This window comes from Tamandua tetradactyla, chromosome X, assembly GCF_023851605.1.
Source record: "Tamandua tetradactyla isolate mTamTet1 chromosome X, mTamTet1.pri, whole genome shotgun sequence".
Taxonomy (NCBI): Eukaryota; Metazoa; Chordata; class Mammalia; order Pilosa; family Myrmecophagidae; genus Tamandua; species Tamandua tetradactyla.
In genome coordinates, this window is record NC_135353.1 from 165100625 (window position 1) to 165120000 (window position 19376).

Consider the following 19376-nt stretch of genomic DNA (forward strand, 5'->3'; position numbering starts at 1 on the left):
ATTCAAGTCCCATGGCTGAGCCCAGATTCTGAGCAGAAAGAATCTCAGATTCTCCCTCCTGGGAGAGGGCAAGGAATTATGCCACAATGGTACTCGATCTTTGAACCCTAACTCAGTACCAGAGGGTCATTCAATCTCTGGCATGAATGTAAAGTACCTATTGCTTGAAACTTGGGATATCCCATGTGGCTAAACTATGACTGGCTTCACTTCCATGCTGGCAGCATGGAAAATAATACCAAAACAAGATGCATAAATGGAATAGGTGGAAAAAGGCCACACCTAAACAAATTCAACCAAAGCACAACAACTAAGCATAATACACTCACAAAACTATGTTGGGTGATTTCAGAAAGGATGCTTTGTTACCAGAAACCAGTGGCCCAAAAGAAAGAAGTCAAGTGGCTTAATGAAGATGAAGGACCTGCCTTCTGTATCACACAGATGCCAAAAATGCCTGTTCTCCAGGATGGGTGGTGGGGGGCGGACTCAAGACTGCAGGTGCTGATCAAACTGGGGATTCTTGTCAGGTTGTTAGTGTGGGGATTTGTTCGTCTCTTTAATACCCGTTTAACCAATACAGTGAAGTCCTGATGTAGTTTAATTGCAACAATGAAAGAATAAATTCACATCTAAAAGCCAACTACGATGCAAATATTTTCAAAAAACATTCTTCTCAGATGTGACTTGTGGTGATTAAGGGAGACCTGGATTTGTACCCTCACTTGGGAATTCACTTGCCCTGTGATCGTGGACAAATGGTTCAACTGCCTCTGAGTCTGTTTCCTCACCTGTTGGAAGGGATCATGCTTTAACTTCACGTGGCTAAGGTAATAGAAATCAAGTCCTTGGCATCATGTCTAGCAATGGTAGCGTGTGGTAGTCACGGCTCTTATTCTTACAGAAGACTCTACTCCTGTCGCTGCTTTTTAAAAGAAGGACTGATTTTGTATGTCATAACGAAGGTCCACCATGAGATTTGCAGGATTTTCTCCATGATGACATTTCTCATCACCTTCATGTGAAGGTCTTCCCTCTTCTGTCCTCCCATCCATCCTACGTTTTGGGGGCATATCCTTTGCCGATATCATCGAATGGCAAGACCTAACCGTGAATCTCTATTTCAAGTTGAAAGATACACTGTTCAAAACCTAGCTGCAGCCCTGAGGCCACTAGCAAGTCTTTCCCGCTCTCTAGGTCAGGCCTCTTCACTTGCCATGATCAAGTTGTAACTGCCTTTATTGGGCATTTCTGAGTAGAATTAGATGATATCTGTGGAGCTTTGTAATCTTCTTATAAAAAAACTCCCACGAATCAGATGCATATATTCAAAAGCAAAATTGATGGCATTATTAACTAATAGAGTTGTGGCTACAGAAGTTAATGAATTGCCTCTTAGTACATGGATCTATATTTAATTTTATAGTCTTTTCCATATTTTTTTTTCAAAAACTATTTGTAGTGCCTCATTTAAAATCTTAAATCGGGACTTTTCCCCAGCAGCCTATACTTTATTTTTATTGTCAGCAAAACTCAAAAGCTACATTTCCCTAAGCCTTCATGGCAGAGTAGTCATCTGCATTCAATTTATCTGAGGCATTTAGGAAAAATTCATAAACATTATTAAGCATGGACTATTTTTGTAGAGAAGAAGGAAAAGAACATTCACCTCTGTCCAGTTTGTTAGAAGAGGTATGTGTGCAACCTCTCCAAAGGGTGCCCATTTTGCATGATATTTACACATAAATGTGTTACAGCAAGTGGACGGCTGCCATATAAGGCTGAAAAATCCCATATGAACTAAGGATCTTGTAACAAGCAGCATTCTGTAGGGAAATGCTTCTGACCTCATGACCCACTGTGAACGAAAAATGAATCATCACACCCGATCAAAAAACTCAACTAGGTTTCATGATGAACAAATTCTCTTCTGTGTCCCATTGTTGATTTTATACGTCAAGCTGGATTGGAGAAGATGAATGTCAGAATCTCCCCAGGGATGCCTGAGATGAGCATGGAGAACAGTGAAGTTTCAGTGAGGATGGGTGTGTGGGTGTCTCATAAAGAGACGAATAAAACCAAGTGAACTGTCCTGACACAGTGGGGTATCAAGGCAGAGAAGAATCGCTTAAGCAAACTGAATGCCATGGTACAGACCCAAGACCAAGTCTAGCAATGCAATAATGGAAAACTCCAAGGCTGGCCTCTCCACTCACTCCTGCCACCAAAAGAAAACAGTGAACATTACTTTCTTGGCTTTTTAATCAACTTCTCCCTCATTATCCTGGTAATAATGATAACATACAGGTAAACTTAAATAGCAATTATTTTTATTATTCATGAAAGCTGATTGTCCCAGTGTAAAGCTATCTGGTCAAATTTTACTATGCCATAAAGGTTTTTGTTCTTTTAATATTCAAGAAATATTAGTGACCTCTTCAAAATAATAAGGTTAGTCAAGGTCCCTTTTTTGTTTGGAGAGGGTTTTTGAAACATTCAATCTTTGTTGGGTTAAGACTTGGGACTGTAGGCCAAGTTGCAGTTTAAAGCAATTTCAGACATCGGCTTTATGATGTTGCTGAAAGCCTTCCCACCACCACGTTAAATCCAACTTTTGGGTTGTTCAGTGATGGAAAGTTTATTGAAACATTTTTATATTTGTTTTCTTTGACCACAGTAGTCATTTTATGGGAACATATGCAATTAAACAGTAACAGCGTAGAAACAGTGAAATTGATAGGATTCTCATTTGATTGTACTATACTGTTATTGCTTTTATTCCTGCCCGACTGCTGTGGACAAAGATCTAGGAATCTGAGTGGATTATCCTAGGCAATAGAAGAGCTTAATATTTGGTTGTTTCCTTATTGATGTAATATTCCTAGTAAATTCCTAAAGTGAGGTACAGGACTCTTGGGGCTCAGAGTCAAAGCAAAATGGCTCTTCTTTGATTGGCTCCAGATCTAATATTTGGCTGTGGAACTTTCCAGAAGTACTGAGTGTATTAGATCTGTATTCAAGGAGAAGAAAAGGGCACCATAGTAGGGAGAGTCCCATGTTCCTAGACTGTTGTGCATCTTTTTCTGGGTCTCATTCAAGTGAGAATTGGGAGCAGAACAGAAGGCTAAGAATGAGGGAAAATTGTAGGAGGGTGTGTACCTCCAGTTGCTCTACATCTCCAAACATAAACTCACATGTATGTGCACACACACACACACTCATACTCTTCTGTGAGCCTCAAATTATTGACCTTGTTTTAGGCTGGCATGGTCGAGTCTTCCTGGTGAGAATGTTCACAGATGGAAATGAAAAGAGGTAATAGAAAATTCCCCTGGTCAAGAAGAAAAACCCTCAATGAGTTGTCCCTGTAACTACAATGCACCCAAGATAGAAATCATATAAGGTGAATTCTTACAACTGACAAAAGACTTTTCAGTTCTTCTCAACTGTGAGAATACTATGAACAATTCTAACTCAAATGTTGGAGGAGGTTGGATTCAAAGACACACTTCAGTGGGCTTGGGACTATCTTGAGATGCTATGCAAATATTTGTAGATTGGTTGTGGAAATGCAGATACAGGTTTGTGTATTTCTTTCTGCAAAAAGGCTTTATTAAAGTCTCAAAGGAGATGAAGGAAAAAAAAAAAAAGGAAAAAGGTTACGGGGCTGCTTCTCAAGTTCTGGAGAGCATCCCAAGGTATAAGGTACCGCAAGATCAAAAGAACTAACAATTTGACTTGCAAATACACTGAAAGGAAAGGATTGGGGAAAGCACGGTCTCACTCAGGAAGTGAGGGACCCAGTTCTCTCTCCTGGACCGGTGAAGGAAAGAAATTCAACAGCGTCAGGAAACTTCATGACAGCCCAGTCACCAGGAAAATGGGAAACGTTCTGTTGGAGTAGAGATTGATGTGTGATGGAGAGGGGAGAGTTGGGCCTGATACCAAAGAGATGTTTCCAACATCAGCCAGCTACAAAGCCAAACCTGCTTCTTCTTTCCTACATGTTCTTCCAACCATCGTAAATCCTCAGCCTGCACCCAACCCACATCCTGCAGCCCGCAGGCAGCACAGGAGCCCGGCTCCATTCTGGAACTGGCATCATAGGGGATGCACCTGGTCAAAAATTCCTGTTGACACTTCTCTGAGATCTGCACTGGGCCCCGAGCTTCCTGTAGATGCTGCTGCTCTAGGCTTCTCTTGGGCATTTATCTCAGTCAGTTGATGGCCACTGTGATGCTGGATCCCAAACAAACCAAGGATTCTTTAGCAGCTCCCCCATCGGGGACTGGGTTGGTTTGGCTGATCCAAGCTGGGCACTGTGGATCTTGGCAGGGCTTGCTCCTGCATTGACTGGGCAATGGGGCTCTGTTCTCTGTGTCTCTCACCCACTTGTTAGGAGGAGCAGGCTGTCCTGGGAAGGTTCTCCCCATGGCAATGACACCAAAATGCCTTCAAGGCCTTATGATGTCTAGATACATTGTCATCTCTGCCTCTTTCTGTTGGCCAAAGCAGGTCACATGGCCAAGTCCAAAGTCATATAACTAGGTACATTGCCCAAGCCACATAGCAGAGGCCTGGATACAGGACGGGGTGAAGAATTGGAGGCAAAAACAGTCTACATCTATGTCAGTAAAGCCAACTTTTTATCTATTTCTCAGGCCTCTTCTCTCCCCATCTTTGGTGTAGTCCCAAATTAAACGATCAGTTTAAGAAACAAGAATGGGGGCAGGGGGATGGAGTGGGAGAAATGAGTGGTCATTTTCTACTTTCTTTTCACATCTTCAGTTGCTTAAGATACTGGATAGACCAGCCTTCAAAGCTGCTCCTAGTCATACCAACCCGAATTTGCAATATAATAATTTTAATTGGCTTTTCCATCTAGAGTGCAGAATAGGAATATGTAATAGTAAGTAGAGATCGATCTCCCACCATAGGAAGGCCCTGAGCCAAGAGTTCATTGGTGTTCTCCCTAAAGAGGTGACAGAGCTCTCCTTATCAATTCTTACAGTCCAGTTCACAAAATTATTCAACAGTGGATGCGTTGTCCCCAGGCTTGCACTAAAGAACCGCATCGTGTCTGGTTGGCGTTGCAGGTCTGTGTAACTCGGCAGATAGCTGGATGATCGTCCCCAACATCAAGCAGAACCACTACACGGTGCACGGTCTGCAGAGTGGCACCAAGTACATCTTCATTGTCAAGGCCATCAACCAGGCCGGCAGCCGTAGCAGCGAGCCAGGGAAATTGAAGACAAACAGTAAGTGGCATGAGCCCAGCACAGCTATCTTCTCTCACCTGCTCACCTTTCTATCCTCTTTTGTTTTCCTTCTCTCCATCTCAGGCATCGCTGACAGCCTCCAAAAGCCAGCAAATAGCCAGCGTGGAGTAGTGGAATTTTCATCAGATACCTTTGGTTCCGAAACTGACCCTACCCCTTAGTGGCTCTGAGCCTCTTAACCTCTCTTGAACTTCAGTCTCTTTGTTTTTTAAATAAGTAAATCTGAAAGGGTTCTTGAGAAAATCTCTGCAGATGGCTGAGATTATTGTTCTCCATTGCAGAATAACTGTTCTCTTAATAACTCTTTCTTCAGGAATTCTTTATTTTAATCTAGATATCTGTCTAGGCCAGTTTTTCTCAGTGGGACATGATTGTGCCCCCCCTGGAGACAGTTTGTACTATCTAGAGATATTTTTGGTTGCCCCACCTAGGTGGGGCAGTGCTCCTGGCATCTGGTGGGTAGAGGTCAGGGATGTCACGACACATCCTACAATGCATAGGACACCCGCCAACGTAGAGAAGCATCTAGCCTGTACATGTTTCTTGTGATGTTGTCACCTGCCTCTGTCAGTCTCTGCTCGTGTGGGCTTGATTTTATCTTCTCTTTACATCTTTTTGATCTAGAAATGTTATGTTAGGTAGCAGCATTTCTTTGTGGTAAGACCTCCCAAGAGAAAGCACATTGGGGTATGTTGACTTAGCACCATGTTACAGGGTTGCCAGCCAGTCAGCAAGAACAAGGAACTGCTTTCCAGAAGGGGCCTTCAGTTAAGCCCCAGCCCTGATTTCCCAGCACACTGTAGAGCATGGTTGGCTCTTAGAGAGACAGCAGAGGGGTGTGAGGAGAGCCCTGGATTAAGGATGAGAAGAATGAGCTTCTACCACTAGGTACCTGTAGAGCCTTGTATCTTATTTCTTCATTTTCTTCCCCTTCCCCTTTCTTTAATAAACTGTGTACTTTGGAATAATTTTAGATTTAGAGGAAAGTTGCAAATACAATACTAAGATTTCTGTATAAACTTCACCCAGCTTCCCCTAATATTACCATCTGATATCCCCACAGTACATTCGTCCCAAAAAGAAATTAATATTGGTGTACTAGTATTAGCTATATTCTAGGCTTTAGACAGAGTTTACCAGTTTTTCTGCTAATATTCTTTTCCTGCTCCAGGATCTAATCCAGCAACCCGCATTTGCATTTAGCATTTCTTGACTGTTAAAATGGGGACATTTTTGTTTCATTTATGAGCTGTCACAAAGACAAGTTCAAAACAATTCTAAGTTTGTAGGAAAATTTCATAACGTTTGGTAACCTGATGACATGTTTCTTTATAACCACCCAGCATATGGCACCATACCTACACCAGTTGGATCAGCAGTTTTCATTTGAGTTGTATGCAACTGCATATTTGTTCCTTCAAAAAGTATGCTGGGGTACCAAATTTGTTTGAAATGCTGTGCAAGATGCTGGGGTTCTATGGTGAACTTAATATGTTCAACTCCTTAAGATGTGCTTCTCTTAAGGGGTTCATAGACTATTGGAGAACAAAGCATGCCAACCCAACCATTCAGCGTGTGAGGTGCCATGATAGGAGCAGCCATGAGGGGTGCTGGGTGACAAGGGAGGTGGGTTAGAGATAGGGTACGTGAAGAGCGGGCAGCATCCCATGCAGAGGCAACAGCATGTACAAAGGCCCAGAGACAGGGAGAACCTAGAATGTTGGTAGAGCAGAAAATGGATCAGTGTGGTTTGTGCTGCTTAGGGTGGGAGGATGGGAGAGCAAGGGAGCTGGAGGCAAGAACCAGATTGTGGAATCCTCAGGAGCCCACTAGGGAGCTTCTCTTGGGAGTACTGGGTGGTAGGAAGAGAAGGGAGGAGTGTGAACAAGAAAGAGCAGGACCAGAATTTCCATCTACTACAGCTCTGCCTTGCCATAACTTGGTGAGTAGATTAGACGGGGAGTCTGGCAGTGGGCGGGTGGCAGGAGACCGTTACAAAAGAACAGTGGACTGAAGAGGGCCAGGCCCTCCTCAAGGAATGCCAAGAAGTGGACAGATGGGAGGGATATTTAAATGCCAAATCACCAGACTAAAGACTGATTAGATGTGAGGTGTCAGAGATGACGGCAGGTCTCAGCCAGCCTGGGTGGGGGCTGGGGGTACCCTTCTCTAAATTGCATATAATGGGTTCTGTCTTGACCTTATGGATTTCACATGCAGGCACCCACCCGCCTGGGAATGTCCAACGGGTAATTCCATACATGGGAAGGTCATGGGCAGATGGTTAATTATTCTTATTTAAATAAATAAAATTGTCTTCTGTTCTGTGGAGCAAAAATAGCAATTGAAAAAAAAACACGTTTACATTTCAGTATTGGATTCCTTTCCCAAACGGGAGAGTCTTAACCCTTTAATAGATGTCACCTCACTGAAAATGCTCAGTAGAAACCCTCTAATATTATTTCCAATGCTATAGCCAAGCCTTGTGAGCGTGTCCCATATGCCAAGCCTGCTTCTAAGTGTTTTCTGCATATTCATTCATTTAGTCCCAATGAAGTTCTCATGTGACAGAGGGCATTATCCAGCCCCATTTGATAAGTGAGGTGAGACCTGGATTAACCAGGTAACTTGTTTGAGACAAATCCGGGTTTAAGACATATACTCTTAAACATTAAGCTGATCTGTCCTCTCAGTGTTTCTGCTGACAAAAAAGGGAGCATTTTTAGAAATTAAGTGGGGAAAAAATGAGTAAGTATGCATATTGATGTTCCATTCTGTAGAACATGTCTCTGAGACATCTTATTATGCCTTCTCAGTTTTACTCGAGATTTTTCACATCTATGGAAAGGAATCTCATCTTCTATTTCAAGACAGCCAATCATGGATCAAATGTTATGTTATCAAGTTATAATTTATGCAAGGGGTTGGCAAACTTTTCCTGTGAAGGACCAGATAGTAAATATTTGGGGATTTGCAGGTCAGATGGCCTTGGGCACAGCTGCTCAGTTCTCCCATAGCAGACCCAGCACAGCCATAGATAACACATAAACAGGTGGGTGTGACTGTGTTCCAATAAAACTTTATTTACAAACACAGGCAGTGAGCTCAATTTAGTCTATGGATTTGACCCCATTATATAGAAATATTACAACAAATTGAATTTTTAGGGTAGAGTGCTATAAGTAAACAATCAATTTGTTCCTTAAACTGAGTTATCATCACTGAAGCAAAGCCTTGAATTTAGGCAGAGTGGGTGATGGTTTCTCTGAGAAACCAATCTGAGGCATAGGCAGGATTTGAGAATGCAGGGCACTGGGTGGGCTGTAAGCTGGCGCAAACCTGCTCTGTGTGGATGCAGCTGAGGGTGCAGGGGGGCCTTGTAGAATGTTCCGGGCAATATCTCACTGTTACAGGAAGGCTTGCTGACGGCTACCCCATTCCTGATATTCTTGACTGGACGAAGGGCAAGCAGAGCCAGCTTCTTTTTAAACAATGGTGCCTTTTTGGAATTCCCTCCTGGTCTACCCTTTAGAAACCAATTCATCTTACTCTCATTCTATCATCCACCTTTAAAACTTGCAATATTTTAAGCCACGCTATCTTCACTCACGCACTCCTTGTCTTAGTTCATACTTTATCCCCAATCCTTGCTGGCCTCGTCCCTCCTGAGAACATTTATTATTATTTTTTTTTTTACAAGGCATGTATCATTTAAACTGCACATGTCACCCAGTAGGTCTCATGACCTCAAAGAGTCCCCGCTCCCTGCTCGACACTGGCAGATTGTCTCAGATTCCCCTTTCAAGCTTTTAGAACTCTAAAACAGGGGTCAGCACCCTAGAGCCCAAGGGCCAAATCTAGCCACCTGTGTTTTTAAATAAAGTTGTGTTCCACACAACCACACCCATTCGTTTAAGCACTCATAGCATAAGGCACAGCCGAGCAGTCACAGCAGAGAGCACTTGGCCGGCAAAGGTGAAAATAGTTACTACCTGGCCCATTACAAAAACCACATGCCAGCCCCCTGAGGAAAACAAAAGGGACATGGAAGATACTGGTGCCAGGTTTTATCCAAACGGTGACTGGAAATTCTGTGGCCAAACCACGTAAATCTAATGCGCCCAGCCCCACGCAGCCCCGTCAGGTGTTCAGCCAGCGTCATGTGTTGCCACATGGTCGAGTTTACCAAACTCTTCCCTGCGATTGTCTGAGAGCCGTGTGCTGGGCAGAAGGGGCCTGCCCGCTGCAGCAGCCACGGTGGGGGTTGGACACCGTGCTCTTTGCAGCAGGTTGTAACTCATTTCCTGTGTTTATCTGCCTTGCACCCGAGTGCACGCCGTCTTCCAAACTAAGGTGGAGTTGTCAAAGAAGTGACAGCCTATAACAAAATGTTCAGGGGTGATTCTGCCAAGGTTTTATACTAGTCAAATCTTCAAAACATAAATATAGTTCATGAAATAGCAAGGACCATATTATATAGATAAACTCAGGAGGAGAAGACCAGACACAATTCTATAGCCATTCTAAGATCATAAGAGTAATGTTTTCATTTGTGAGCAGTAATGCAAGCGTTTAGAATATTCTATATTTAATTAAAACCTAAAATCGTGATTTGTTTGCTTTCTGGTCCAAATTCCATGAACACATGCATTTCAAGTGGATTGAACACGGGAAGGTTGAAAATGATGTCTTCACTACTGTTCCTTTTGGGAATGCTGCATGGACAGAGTATATCTGTTCTTTTCGTGTACAGCCTGGGATCCATAAAGATAGCTCGCATCATGTGGTCTGGCTGGTCCTCGCCCTTACTATCTGTATTAGTTAGGGTTCTCTAGAGAAACAGAATCAACAGGGAACACTTGCAAATACATAATTTATAAAAGTGTCTCACGTGACCACAGGAACGCAGAGTCCAAAATCCACAGGGCAGGCTACGAAGCCGACGACTCCGATGGATGGCCTGGATGAACTCCACAGGAGAGGCTCACCAGCCAAAGCAGGAATGGAGCCTGTCTCCTCTGAGTCCTCCTTAAAAGGCTTCCCATGATTAGATTTAGCATGCTAATTGCAGAAGACACTCCCCTTTGGCTGATTACAAATGGAATCAGCTGTGGATGCAGCTGACGTGCTCATGACCTAATCCTATGAAATGTCCTCATTGCAACAGACAGGCCAGCGCTTGCCCAATCAGATAAACAGGTACCACAACTTGGCCAAGTTGACACGTGTCCCTAACCATGACACTATCCATACCCAAGGTTAACTACTTTACATAGCAAGTCTCTCTCTCCCTCTCTTAGAGCCACAGACTGGAAGCTCGAGAAGGAAGGGACGTTTTTCTGATTCATTTTGCTTTGCCTAGCACAATACTTTATACATGGTTGCTGTTCCCCACACATATCTTGGATATCATGAAAACCGTTTGAGCAAATGACTTTGAAAGTTGCTTAATACATCTTAAGTCACCGTTAAAATGCAAGATGCCACGTTGTGATAGAGGGCCTGACCCAGGGAGCGTTAACTTGTTCCGATTTTTTTAATCTGATTGTGTCATATTAAAATAACCAGTATTTTTCCTCTCCCCCTTTTTGCTTTGTGAACTTATTTCAAGGCCAGCCATTTAAACTGGACCCTAAATCAGCGCATCGCAAACTGAAGGTGTCCCACGACAACTTGACAGTGGAACGTGATGAGTCGTCATCCAAAAAGAGTCACACTCCTGAGCGCTTCACCAGCCAAGGGAGCTATGGCGTGGCCGGAAACGTGTTCATCGACAGTGGCCGGCATTACTGGGAAGTGGTCATAAGTGGAAGCACATGGTATGCGACTTGTACCTCTATCTCTATTGTCCTTCAGTTATAAAAAGTCACATCTCATTCCGTATCTTGTCAGAGCATCAAACAGTACCAGGATCTATCATGAAGAATATGCAGAAAAAACTGTCTCAGTCAGCTATGCTTTTAAATAATGCTGTATAATAAACACCCCAAAACTCAGTGGCTTCAAACAATAATCATATACTATTGCTCATTCACATATCTGTAGGTTCGCTTATCGAGGCTAATCACAGCCAGGCTCTGTCATATGTTGTTTCTATATCTGTTCTGTGTTTCTTCATCTTCCTTGGACCAGTGGGCTACCCAGACCATATTCTTCTCATGGAGGTGGCAGAAACCCAAGAGGGCAAGCCCAGCGCACAAGCACATTTCAAGCTTCTGCTTATATTATGCCTGCTGAAGTCCCATTGGCCAAGGCAACTCCTACCGCCAAGCTCAAAGCCAAAGATGCAAGGAAGTGTAGTCATCAATGAATGTGGTCAGGGAAAGTGAACATTTGCCAAGCAATCATCTATCTAATCCACCATCCAGCCAATATAGAAATAACTTGCTCTAATTCCATCTATTTTTTAATTCATGGCAAGAATTACAGCCAAAATTATAGAGTTCTGCTCCCTGGAAGCGCTGGTATGTTAATGCTGTTCTTTTGTGCCCTAAAACAGGGGTTGACAAACCATAGCTCACAGGCCAAGTCTGGCCCAGTGGCTGATTTTGTGAATAAAGTTTCATTGGAAGACAGCCACACCTATTCATTTACACGGAGGCTATGGCAGATGTTGAGTCACAACAGCAAGAGTAGTCTATAAAGGGTCAGAGACTCAATATTTTTGGCCTTGCAGATCAGACAGTTTCTGTCACAACTACTCAGCTCTGCCGTTGTGGTGGGAAAGCAGCCACAGACATGACGTGCACAAATGGGCATGGCTGTGTCCCCAAAAAAACTATTTACAAAAATAGTCAGTGGGCCAGATTTGGCCTATGGGTCATAATTTGCTGGTCCCTGCTCTTAAGCATTATGCTCTGCTGCTATTAAGAAAAGGGTGACAATAAATACCCATTAGGGCTTACAAGGGTGTACTTCGTGAGTCGATAACTTAACCTTCGATTTAAAGGTAAAACCAGAATGAAAACAACATAACCTGAAGATGATGAGTATCATGAGTCTTGTTTTTATATAAGGACTATGAAACACTTCCTATTTATAAAAAATCTTTTGATGCTAGTCTATGCAAAAATGCAATATGTCTAAGTCCCTACCAGTGTTAGGACAAGCCAACCAGAATCTAAGAAGTAGAATTGTAAGCTAGAATGTCTCATTTCTCCCAATAATAGTACCAATATCGGCTGAGCGAATATGTCTTCCTCTGTTATTATCCCCTTGATTCCTTTTGCTCAGAACATTTCCTTTTCCAACATCCTACTGGAGGATGGGGGACAAATCCTTCTGCTCCACGAGGCACTGAGCTAGACTGACATTTACAATTTTTAGCTGCAACAGGGCGAGATGAAAGTTCAGAGGAAAATGCAAAGAATGGCAGGTGCAAATTAGCAAACGTTTCTAGTTAATGAACGTGTATATTAATTTGGGACAGAATTCAATGTCTAAATAATTACAACCCCATTAATAATTATTTATGATAAATGATACCTGAGCGTAATGATCTCATGCCATTGATGACTAATGCGGGAAATCTCACCAGGCTACTTCAGTTATATAAACACACATCAGCAATATCCTGGAAAATACCCTCCAGATTCAAAACCAAGTCATGAGAGGAAGAAAAAAAAATCGAAAATTAATTCCCACGTTCTGGATCTTTCCAAATCTGATGGTGTCAGTTTTTGAGTCTTTGCATAGAAAGCAGTTTAACATTTCCTGGGAGACTCTTATGAGTAAATCAGCTAACAACACCTATATTTTCTTGTGAAATATTGTCCCAGCTCTAAATTAACACTTATGTTATGATTAGTGCAATGGGGCATGTTAGCATTGCTCTGGGAAACATAATTTTTATACTTTTTGAATTCTCAGTGCCTCATTGAGTAACTTAATGAAACATTACATTCTGCCTGCACCTTTCAGGCTGAATGAAAATATGTACATAATTTTATAGATTAATGATAATCTAATGGTATTTCCTTTGGTTAATGGACTACACACTTAGCTATTTTCTTTACTCTCTAATGCTGTTAATGGACACTTGGCATTTCATGAAATGGCGTTAACTCATGAGCACTAGTCGGCTCATGCAGAGATTAGTGGGTCAGGAGTCAAGGGTGGGGTGGGGGTGACAGTCTGGATTTTGCTCCTAATTAGTTGCATTAACCTTCTATATGTTTTCCATTTGCTAAATGAAGTCAGTCCTACCTGCCATAGCTACTTCATAGGGTTCAGGTAAGGTTCGAATGGGCAATAAACATCAAAGTTCTTTAACAGGAGGTAAAGATAGCATGTGATAACTAGGAAATAATACCCCACATATGGTATTGTGTGATGCAAATGTAGGTAATAAATTATCAGAAAATTGGAAATGGTGTCTGCCAGAGCCAAAAAGAACATCTTTTGGGGGAAATACCTAAAATTGCAAAAGGAAAACCTTCCCAAGCATACTGGTTAGGATTCAACAGGAAAACAGAAGACACTCCAGGCACTCCAGGGAGAAAAGGAGCCCGAGGCTGACATGGCCCCCTGGAAAGGCGGGGAGTCACGGAGTCACTGCCCCACTTCATGAAATAAGGACAAGCTGCAATCGCAGGAAAACTGCCAACAGCACAGAGGCCTGGGCCCACAAGCGTTGTCCTGGAAGCTTTCTGAAGCCTCACAGCTGCTCTCCACTGTCTACCCTGCTGCCCCTCTGCTTACACCTTCTGGATTTTGGACAAAGGCTTTGGAATGGCAGAGCCTGACCCCTACTCCTCCTGAGAAGGGGATTCTGGGAAATGCAGCCAGAAGAGATGAGACCTGGTTCTGGGGAAGTGAGTAAGTGAAAATTGAACTCAATGCCAGAAACGGGAAGTCACAAGGGCAGAAGGAAAAAAGCAAGCCACTTTTTTTTTTAAACCTTATGGGCTGAATGTAAGTTGAAGATTTTTGAGAAATTTGGACAAGAAAAGAAACACCGTCCTTTCAAAGTAGATTGAAGCAGTAATGTTTAAAACAAAGAAAGTAAAACTAGGACATCGTAAATTTGCAATCCTTTCTTGACAGGAAAGAAAACTGTAGAAAGTTAGTAACTGCCACAAGTGAGCGTCAGGCAGTGGTACATGTCAAAGCCCACTTGTGAGACTCTTTTTCCCCAGGCTTCTTTGTAGTGTTCCATGTTCTTGCAGAATTTTTACAGTTCTTTAAGTATGCTTCAGCTGGGATAGCCCAAAAAGGGGTGCCCGGAGGGATTGGACACACAGTCGGTTTTGGTTACTGGCTCCCAGTTTTCAGCACTGCTTTCCAGCAGACATATCTGCCCTTTTTCATTGTTTTAAACATAATCTTCAGTGGTTTGTACAGGTACTGTGCTGGAAAATTAATTTCGATCCTGAAGACCGCCCCCCTCCCCCCATCTACAGAGAGTTGTCAGGAGCAGAGAGCCCTTGCCAAGTCAATAAATTAGCTTCATCAACATGAATGTTACAGCAGTTTCGCATTCCACACTTGCAGATTTCTTCACACTCCTTCATTGGTCTCCAGCTGGCTGCCATCTTTGATCAGGTGCTGCTGCCTTCCTTAAGATTATTTTTTTTGGAGCAGTAACAGAACATTTTGAATAACCAGGTCAAATTAAATCATCAGAGATGAGATTCTAATTTTTTTAATGTAGTAGAAAATATAATCAGAAGGACTCCTGGCAGTGAGAAATCATACAATTTCTGGTGAGGGGAGGCACTCTAGAATATCGTTGAGCTCACGACCTGTTGAGTCATCCTAGGGTCAAATTCTGATTTGGAGACTTCTTGTCAATGTCTCATTGGACCGTATAATACAATAATTCTACTGAATATTACAGGCCGAGCCTCATGCCCAGGGGTTTACCTGTATTCTCTCCTTGACTTCTCAGATCACCTCAGAGATGGAGTCTTTTATTAGACATGTTAGACATGAAAAGATGGAGTCTCTGTGTTAGACATGAGAGGATGGAGGCTGAGACACAACAAGAACTCATCCTTGTAACTGGAAATCATTCTCCATGCTTGCCTTTGGCAAAGTACATTTGAAGTCATGGGAGACGACAGACATGGCTTCAAGTGAAACATTTTAAGAAAAGTCAAAAGAAGTTTAGGGCTGTGCTGTCCAGGATGGTAGCCATGACCTTGCAGGTGGCTATTTAAATAATTTAACTTAATTGAAATTAAATAAAATTTTAAATTCACTTCTTTAGTCATGCCAGATACCGTTCATGGGCTTGATAGCCACATGTGGCTCCGGGCTTCTGTTTTGGAGCACACACAACGTTTCAATCCTTGCAGAAAGTTCTATTGGGCAGCACTGGTCTAGAGAAAATTGTTGTAGGTTTTTATAAAGGTAAAAATAAAAAAAAAATGGCAGCAAAACACAAAGTCCAGATTGTATTGTAGCGTTTCCACTGAAAGCAGGAACATGAGTATATAGTGTCTTTCCACCCTGTCCATGTGTTTGGGAGGGACACGTGTACCAGGGATCTTGCTGAGCTTTCACTTGACGAGCAGGAAGGGGGACCATGGAGGATGGCATGTTCATGACCTCTGAGGTCTGGAGAACGGATCTGCCCAGATATGTGCAAGGCGGCTCACGCTCTCTCCTGTTGCTGGTTTGTTTCTGCAGGTATGCAATTGGCCTGGCCTACAAATCAGCCCCGAAGCACGAATGGATCGGGAAGAACGCGGCGTCGTGGGCGCTCTGCCGCTGTAATAACAACTGGGTGGTGAGACACAACAGCAAGGAGATCCCCATCGAGCCGGCCCCCCACCTGCGGCGCGTCGGCATCCTGCTGGACTACGACAACGGCTCCGTGGCTTTCTACGATGCTCTGAGCTCCAGCCACCTCTACACCTTCGACATCGCGTTTGTACAGCCTGTGTGTCCTACCTTCAGCGTGTGGAACAAATGTTTGACGATTATCACCGGCCTTCCCATCCCAGACCATTTGGACGGCACGGAACCGCTGCCATGAGCCTGGGGCCGCGTGGCGCTGCCTTCTGCGGAGGGTAACGCTCCAGGGCCACCCTGTCGGGGACCGAAAAGCACAGGCTTCAAGAGTGTGACTAAGTCTCACCCCAAAGTGTCCAGAAGTTAGCTCAGATAGGGCTGAGGATGGGAGGTTCCTCTCCTTTTTACTGTGTTTTGTATTAAGTACAGGCTTTAATAATTTCTTTGAACTTTTTTTCTATTTACCGGAAAATTTAGAGATTATTTATAAGAGAACCATAATTGGGATTACAATTCTTAGGAATTATTTGGATTTGCACACATTAAGAGGCCCATTTATTCAAGTTTCCCAGCTCTTACAACCCTTATCTCATCATAGTCTATGGGCCCGAGGAAAGAAATCTTTTGTAGTTTTGTACATCTGGTCACCTTCTCACACCATAAAATCTCATACTTATTCCATGCTAGGTCCTGTCACCTCAAGTGTGCATAGTGCAACATGCAGCTATTTAAAAAATAAAAGTACTTTTGAGCTAAGTAGGGAAGTAAACAGTCTTTCTAACTCTGGCTTACTTTGAAGTGTTTTAATGCTGAGGTCAAGCCTTTTTATTGGCTCAATTAGAATGCAGAGTATCAGAGAGGGGGTGCACAGAGGGGACTCTGGAGAAGGGACCCCACCATGGCTAAATCTTTAGCTCTTCTCTGATGGCTGGAGGGATAAGGTTGAAAAGAAAGGTTTGGAAACCTTTGGCCGTATTTTACCCTGCTTCTCCCAGGGTTAAGGATCCTGGCGGAACATGGAGAAAGAGATCGCAATGGAAAATAGTTTACTTTAGAATCCTAGTGATGACTCAGAAATTCAGGCTGATTGGTATTTTATCCGAAATATGACTCTGTTTCCTTATATAAAATCCATTTCATCCTTCTTTTTAATACGTTTGGTTAGGCCTGTGAAACCTCTCCACTGCATGTAAGAGTCACCCTGCCTGCTCCTCCAACCCTCACCCATCCTGAATCATTTTTCTTTTGTCTTTGGAGCTGAGGAAATAAGCATGTCCTGTCCCCAATGGCAGCACCACTTTGGTTGTATTTTGCTCTCCTGTCTGTCGCCACGTGGCACCAATCATCACTACCACAGGCAAATAGAAGCCACCCGAAAAACACTTAGTATTTATGAGTTAGGACGCGGTATAGTGTACTATTCACTAGTACAGATGCCTCAAAAATCGTTAGACAGATCTTATTAAACACATCTTAAAAAATGTAGACATCCCTCAATATTCTAGTATAGTTTGCCATAGAGTTGTAAGACAAAAAAAAAAAAAAACAAAAAAAAACACCAAAAAAAAGAAAAAACAAAGCAAAAAAAAAAAAAAATCAAACTAGCTATTCTCATGCAGGGACCTGCTAATAGGGCCTGCGAATAAAGTGTCAGATGGGCTTCTTTGCATGCTGATCTGACAGCTTGGAATGGTCCACAAATTAAGGCTTTCTTGAGTGGTCCTTGGGGCGGGACTGTGGTATTGGTTCCGCCTTGAAGAAGGGCGTGGCGTCTCTGAATTGTGGCCATCACTAAAATATTTATCTGGGCCACTGGCTCAGCCATTTTGACTGAACAGACTGATAAATTTAAGCACTGTCTCTACTGATTTTGATTTTAACCAAATCAACCAGTTGTTGCCCTGAAATAAGCCGATAGACCCACTGGTCACAGCCTCACTTGGCCAAAGCTTATGTGATTACGAATTTGCCAGCTTCTCATGTCCTTCTGTCTTCTTCACTGGCAGGCACTCTCCTTTTTCTTAACAAATAGATTCTATATATTTACTATATTATTTATACCCAGATGGATATTTTGATAGCTACTTAAGACAATTTCACATTTAAAAGAGGGACACCTCGATGAAAAAAATAATAATCATTCTCTGGAAACAATGGAATTTTTTTTTTTACAATTAAAAACAATATGTATTTGCCTTCCCTGAATAAACTGAAAGGATCGTCTCAGTAATTTTTACATACTGTTTTGGGTAGCTTGATAACACATATTTTAATGCACTTTGTACACTAACAGGTTCTAAATAAAAGGGTCTAAAACTCAGCTTCTGAGTTTTATAAATCATGGGCTCCAGGTACCAATAAATGCTACAGTTTGCCTTAAGATGTTAATGTAAAGCATTTACGAGGATAAGATGTCTGTGGATATGATGTTTTTCAGTATAAAGAAGTTAGTATTCCAATTTTCACTGCAAGCTGTTTTGGATATGTTTTGGCTATTTTTATAATGATGAGAGATTATGCTATAATTTTGTTGTGGGAATCGCAGTCTTTCCTAACTTAAGAACATTGTGAATTGTAGTGGTTACTATTTCCAGGTTGTCATATTTGCAAGAAAATCTGTACATGGGGAAAGGCCACCGTGTTTACTTTAATGACTGTAGTGATGTAGGAAAGATTTCCATGTGGATTTTTTTGAAAGTCTCAAAAACATATTCGATAAAACTTTGTTGCAGCGCATGTGTTCTCTTTAAGTGGACTGGGGTCATGGCATTTTCCTTTTGGAAGTCCTCACTTCACAGGAAGCAGCGGGATGCAGGGCAGAAAGAGGTGGCAGTGCCAAGTACGCTGACTCAACACAGCTGGTGCAGCCACCAGGTGGCCGGGCTGGCGCCCAAGGCCTGCACCTGGTCTCCTGCACTGCAGCCGCCATCTTGAAATGACTGATTTTTGAACAAGGGACCCACATTCTCATTTTGCTCTGGGCCCCACAAATCATGTAGCCAGTCCTCATAACAGAAACTTGGAAACCTGGTACTTCTGTTCCTGGTGTATACAAATAAATAAAGAAATCTGGATCCAAAGTTGAAAGTGGCTGGACATGTCATTCAAATAGGAATCGAAATGGATTGTGGTAAGGGAGGAGGGGCTGGGTAACGTTTTGTTTTGTTTACAGCTTTAAAAGAAAATTACAGTCACTCCTCATTATTCATAGATTCATTATTCACTTAGCTTCATTAGTCACCATGCTTTCATGGTCTTTGGCAGTCATTTGCAGATATCTACAGTGTGGCAAAAAAAAAAAAAAAAAAAAAACCTTGAGTCACTCAATGCAGAGAGTCCCAGCTGTGATTGAACAAGGCA

The 19376-nt window shown here is 42.6% G+C and overlaps 1 protein-coding gene across 3 annotated transcripts in view; it reads left to right on the forward strand.

Moving 5' to 3' along the window:
• Positions 1 to 19103, forward strand: part of MID1 (midline 1) — a 349759-nt gene extending 330656 nt beyond the window's left edge. For all 3 annotated transcript variants that reach the window (XM_077146131.1, XM_077146132.1, XM_077146133.1), the window contains exons 8-10: positions 5097 to 5258; positions 10891 to 11098; positions 15912 to 19103. In XM_077146131.1, coding sequence (XP_077002246.1) covers positions 5097 to 5258; positions 10891 to 11098; positions 15912 to 16260 — 719 coding nt within the window. In that variant the 3' untranslated portion in view covers positions 16261 to 19103. The remainder of the gene's footprint in view (positions 1 to 5096; positions 5259 to 10890; positions 11099 to 15911) is intronic.
• The last annotated feature ends 273 nt before the right edge of the window (positions 19104 to 19376 follow it).